At 35.5% G+C, this 6,408-nt stretch overlaps 1 protein-coding gene across 1 annotated transcript; it reads right to left on the bottom strand.

Moving 5' to 3' along the window:
- Window positions 1-2,831: 2,831 nt before the first annotated feature.
- Window positions 2,832-3,254, bottom strand: LOC138355442 (uncharacterized). The gene has a single exon (XM_069310402.1). It carries the CDS (start codon window positions 3,252-3,254, stop codon window positions 2,832-2,834), a length of 423 nt encoding a protein of 140 aa, XP_069166503.1.
- Window positions 3,255-6,408: the final 3,154 nt, after the last annotated feature.

The raw sequence follows: 6,408 nt of genomic DNA, 5'->3' as shown, positions 1-6,408 counted from the left end.
CATCGCTACTGCAACTACAACCTTAAACACAAAAACAACTACAAGGACTAAAGGAACCACATCAAATACTTCGAAGAGCTCCAAGATCTCAATCAGGTATAGGTAATACGAGGAGTGAAGTTGTTTAAATATTCATATAAAGTTAATATTCATATTAATGATTTTTAATGTAGTTGTTTCCATCATGGATTGGCAAGTATGTGGCGTCAGATCAGAAGCGGCCATGCGGTTGTTAAGGTACCAACTACCCCTGTTGTTTTATTTTTTAAATTGTAGCAAATAATGTTTTAGTCAATATTCACTTAATAGCTTACCTCGTTAATTTGTTTATGTAATTGTCCATCATTTGGGTGTAAAGCTTCATTCCTTAGTTTTGCCTAAGAGTAGTTTAATTAACATTTGTAATGAACTGTGGCAATTAGTATGGCAAGGGTCAGGCCGCCGTGGTAGCCAAGAGAGGCAGGTTAGGTTAGGACACTGTGATCGCTTATTTGGCTGCGAGCGGGGATGATCACCACACCTTGCAGAAAGCCGCAACATAGGCTTATGAGCAGGAAACGGTAATTGATATGTTTGAGTTGCTTGTAGAATTTGTATTTTCATTTACATTGCCTCAAGGATAGGCATTTTGTTAGCCTAGTGTTTACTAAATTTGCAATTTTATTTAATGAAGTTCATAGAATTATTCTCCTGTGTATTTAATACGTTTTCCCTAATTTATTCTTGTCATTGATGGAAGGGTTTAGGAGCTCTGTGATCCTACGAGTATCCTTATGAAACAATTATTCCCCTTTTCATGAGTTAAGTAACTTTAAAAGGATTTCCATCCATCCCTCCAAAGTATTAAACATTTAAAATTCCCTGATGACTCTGTACTAAATGACTGGTCTTCTTCTGATCAATTAACTTAATAACCCTCAATGTAGGAGAGGTGGTGGCGGTATTAATTATTAATTTAATGAGTAACCGAACTTCCATCTGGCCTGCAGAATTATATAAGATTTTTTTTAACATCAATTGCTCGTTCCTTCTCCTCCCCCTGTTACGGGTTGAGTCTTCCGCTGTTAGGGTGGACGCTTCCCAGTTGTCTGGGGTGATATAATTTTCACTTATTACAGCCTGACGGGTTACACAGTTTAGTAAGCATTTTTATTAGGTGTTACAGTGGTGACGTTAGTTCATAACGTTACCATAGTAGCTGCAGTGTTTGGTAATTGAACAAAAAGTGTTTACCAATAGTTGCTAAACGTTACAATGATGACTTTGTCTATTGTTACAATGTCATCCACGTCCTGTAAGTTAAATAATTATGTAGTTACCTATTTTTTTTATCAATTTTCTTTCAAATTCTTTTTTTCGCTGAGAGCACCATAAATACTGTTATTATATATTTGCGGTCCTCTATTTCAGAGTTTTTAGTTTCCACCCCATTGTAGGGACAAGAAGATTTACCCATTTGAGTTTCTCAAGGGTACAACCTATAACAGCTGTTTAATTCTTGAGAGAGTATTTAATTTTTTGTGGACAGAAGCATCAGGTGAGAGGAACTCTATTTGTGCTCTTGTTGTTCATGTGATAATGATGGAATGATGAATGATGAGGCCAAAGAATGTAGGAATTAATTTATATTTGTAAAAAAACTCGGGGAGTTGATTACAATTGTGATAATTTGGAAATATTTGGAGTTATGATAAATAAAATGGAAATAAAAAAAAAAATTAAAAACCATTGGTAAAGTTCAATGTAATACAGTTATTATATTTAATGTGGAGCAGAATGGATGTCAACATAAGTCTTAATGGTATATAAAAACAGCACTCTTAATTCTGGGGAACATTTACATATTATGCTATTGAAGACAAAGCTATGAAGAAACAGGAGCAGAGATTCGGATCTGATGCAGAGCTCAGCAGAGAATCAACTGAATGCAGGTCAAGGTGTCACATCACTATTGATACAGAGCTCATCATCAGGTACAGTGAGGCCAAATAAAATACTCCTCATGCTCAAAAAGGCAAACCAGAAGATGAAGGCCACATAGCAGATATATGAAATAGTGTACACCCCTAGGATATTCCTCCATTTTTTGGTCCATATGCACGGCGAGTTTACTTTAGTTCTAATTTATGTTCAGTACTAAAGTATACTTATTGGTTGTTCAGTAAGCACATGTCACTACCTTAACAATCCATAAGCGTTTGATAGGATTTAATATCAACACTAAACCCAGGAGGAACACAAGTCATCTATGTGAAGAAAATGAACAAGATAATGTACCAGATATTGACAATAGTGAAAATATTTGGCAATAATATCCAAGTATGAATTGCATTTAAAAAATTTGGTTTCTGACTTGACTTGAACCGACTGATCACACAGTCGATTGTATGTCACCCATATGATTGGACCACAGTTCGATTCGCGGGCAGGAAGGTAAGACGTTTGTGTATATATTCTTACACACGATGCATCTGTTCACCTAGCGGAAATATGTACTACTGAGTTAGCCAAATGTTGTTCTTTGCATTCTGGGGAGGGTCAGTCAGCCTAACAAGACCTCAATGTGCCTAACTTGCTCCTTTCTTCGAAAATAGTATGTAACTATATTACAATTATATCTCTCATCGTGTTCTTTGGACAGAATACGAAGTTTAATGATGGAATTAAACGTTTTGATAGACATATTATTTATTTTAAGATATATACATTGACACTCACATAACAGGTTCTGGAGGCCTGCCAGTGAGAAATAAACTCGTGAATGTGATTCGTTATTTTATTATCAACAAATTATTTCCATTTTGATATTATTAAATTCCCTTGGTGGTCGTCTATTTCCCGTATCCATAGCCACCACCATATCCACCATGGCCACCACCATATCCACCATGGCCACCACCATATCCACCATGACCACCACCATATCCACCATGACCACCACCATAGCCACCATGACCACCACCATAGCCACCACCATATAGACCGTAGCCACCACCATAGCCTCCACCATATCCTCCGTGGCCGCCATAACTGTATCCACCATATCTGGGACCTGCGATATTATAGATGCTGTTTGATACGCCACCAACACCGTATCCTCCTCCGTATCCTCTTCCATATCCACCTCCGTAGCCACCACCATATCCACCGCCGTAGCCTCCACCATATCCACCTCCGTAGCCACCTCCATAGCCACCGCCGTGACCTCCAACAAATCCTACGTGTCCACCAGCCTGGCTCAAGGTCGCCAGCATGGCGACCAGTAACAGTGTCAACAAAAGCTTCTGAAAGTGGCATGACAGAAACAAAAATTAATGCATTTAATCTGGAGGTCAAAGTGAAAATATGTATTAATGGAAATCCGTAACATTGCTTATAATAAGATCCAGTAATATATCCAGTATGAGAGAACCTCACCATATTGGTCTATTAGTCAGCTGCAGTAAACTGAGTGTTAAGTCCGCAGACATCGTCCTTTATATACTCTGGCAACTCTCAGGCGAAACTAGCAACTCATTTTGGGCTGCACCTAAAATTACGAAAGAAAATTGGGCTGAATGGAAGCAAAGGTGGTCAAAAATATACTGAGATTTAAGCCATAAAAGTATAAAGTTTAAAACTTTTTATATTATATTCTTTTTATATTATATACTTATATTCCTTTTATATTATATACTTATATTCTTTTTATATTATATACTTATGTTCTTTTTATATTATATAATATATTTATATTATATACTTAGTTTTATACTATATAATAAATAACGTTTATAGGCTCACTAGTCGAATTTTATATATACTTTTATTTTCGTATATATGACGTGATATATTATATATTTTGTACCGCATCTCAGTTTATGAAGTGGAATTTAAGAAAAGTCTGGAAGCCCTAGTGAACAATTTATACACTTACAAAGAAGTGAACAACAGGCAAATGACTGACTGATGAAGATTAAAGCTACCCAAGAGGTGGCACGGTCATGAATAGCCCGTAAAACAACAGCATGAGGAAGTATCTAGATAAATGGTTCAGCCATAACTCTCCTCACCAGCAGACGCCCCCACCCATCTAGCTATAGAGCCATCATGAACACGCTATACAATACTACTTACGCGCTATTCATGCCCGTGCCACCTTTTGGGTGGCTTAATCTTCATCAAAGAATCATCATCACTATACAAGACGGATGAATGGATATGAAAGACTTCATAATCAGAGGAGTAAAATCAGTTGACAATAAGCAACACCTTGAACTCGTAATATACTATAAGACCAAAAAGAAACCCCTCTCCAGAAAGCCAATGTGGTTTACCAGTACACTTTCCCCCATGAAGGATGTAACCTTCCATCAGTCACCGTCCATCTGACAGTCAGTCCATCTGACATGTCACCGACAAGCTCCAACAAAAATGTGCGAACTAATGACGATTGGGCACTCACTAGAAAAATGCTTGATGAACATAGAGAAATACTTGAGTCTGTGCTTGACGGCAGAACATTACAAATTCTTAGCACTATCCACGTCAAAGAAAGAAATACCTTATATAAACATACAGATCAACGACTTTGCCTCACTATCAAACCCGAGGCCCGGACGAATCGCCCTGAGCTTCTGTAATGAGCTCCAACAAGTTCTTATAGAGCCACCGCTAGGGAAGTGGCATTAGTACTCTGTACGCCAATGGGTTAGCCTTGCAATGTTGGTTAGCACACTGATCGGGTCATATAGATCTTAGTGAAATTATATATATATAACCTCGGACAGCCAGGCATTCCATATACCTTGACTTATCCAGTACCATATACACTAGACTACAATTGATTGTTAAAACAATTAGAAGTTAAACGATGGCCAACAGGCACAGTTATTTTCAGCAAATCAATTCACTATGTGAGGAAAACGCGAGGATCATTAATACGACAAGTTTGTATGGTCCCCAAGCCATATGTATCAGAAAATTGGGTTAAAATTCTAACAAACTTCCAATTGTTTAACAGTCAGTTGTGGTCTAGTGGGTATGGTACTGGATATGTCAAAGTGTATGGAGTGGCTGGCTGTCCGAGATTCGAACCCTTCACGAGGAAGAGTTTTTCTGATGCATATGGCTTGGGGACCATTCGTGCTTTGTGGATATATATATGTCGTACCTAGTAGCTAGAACGCACTTCTCGACCTACTATGCAAGGCCCGATTTGCCTAATAGGCCGAGTAATATTTTTATTTTTATTTTTTCAAATAGTTAATTTAAATATTATTACTATATTATATTAAAAACATAAAATATTGACTTACTTATGTTAGTTTAGGTTTGGTAAAGATAGGTTAGGTTAGGTAGGGTTGGTTAGGTTCGGTCATATATCTAAACTAGTTGTTACTCATTAGTTGTAAAAAAAATAACTCATACATAATGAAATGGATAGCTTTATCATTTCATAAGAAAAAATTGGAAAAATATGTAAATTCAGGAAAACTTGGCTTATTAGGCAAATCGGGCCAGTAGACCGAGTACGACGTTCTGGCTACTAGGTACAACATATGTACCTAGTAGATATATATATATATAATATATATATATATATATATATATATATATATATATATATATATATATATATATATATATATATATATATATATATATATATATATATATATATATATATATATATATATATATGTTGTACCTAGTAGCCAGAACGTCGTACTCGGCCTGCTATGCAAGGCCCGATTTACCTAATAAGCCAAGTTTTACTGAATTAATATATTTTCTCTAATTTTTTTCTTATGAAATGATAAAGCTACCCATTTCATTATGTATGAGGTCAATTTTTTTTATTGGAGTTAAAATTAACGTAGATAAATGACCGAACCTAACCAACCCTACCTAACCTAACCTAACCTATCTTTTTTAGGTTAGGTTAGGTTAGGTAGCCGAAAAAGTTAGGTTAGTTTAGGTTAGGTAGGTTAGGTAGTCAAAAAAACAATTAATTCATGAAAACTTGGCTTATTAGGCAAATTGGGCCTTGCATAGTAGGCTGAGAAGTGCGTTCTGGCTACTAGGTACCACCTCTGGTATCACAGCCTCAGAGAAGGGAACACAGAGCATTCAGGGAAAAACTTGCCCTTATATATATATATATATATATATATATATATATATATATATATATATATATATATATATATATATATATATATATATATATATATATATATATATATGTATATATATATATATACATATATATATATATATATGTATATATATATATATATATATATATATATATATATATATATATATATATATATATATATGTATATGGATGCCAAAATCACTGATTTAAGGAGAATGTTGGACAGGATTGAAAAGATCGATGCTCCATGATGCTCTCTTCCTCCT

Source organism: Procambarus clarkii, chromosome 6, assembly GCF_040958095.1.
Source record: "Procambarus clarkii isolate CNS0578487 chromosome 6, FALCON_Pclarkii_2.0, whole genome shotgun sequence".
NCBI lineage: Eukaryota > Metazoa > Arthropoda > Malacostraca > Decapoda > Cambaridae > Procambarus > Procambarus clarkii.
Note: the sequence above shows the minus strand (reverse complement) of the source record. Positions and strands in the feature narration are given on the sequence as shown.

Bases quoted from the DNA above. Each gene is read 5' to 3' on its own strand.
- LOC138355442 (XM_069310402.1), bottom strand. From the start codon at position 3,254: ATGCTGGCGACCTTGAGCCAGGCTGGTGGACACGTAGGATTTGTTGGA.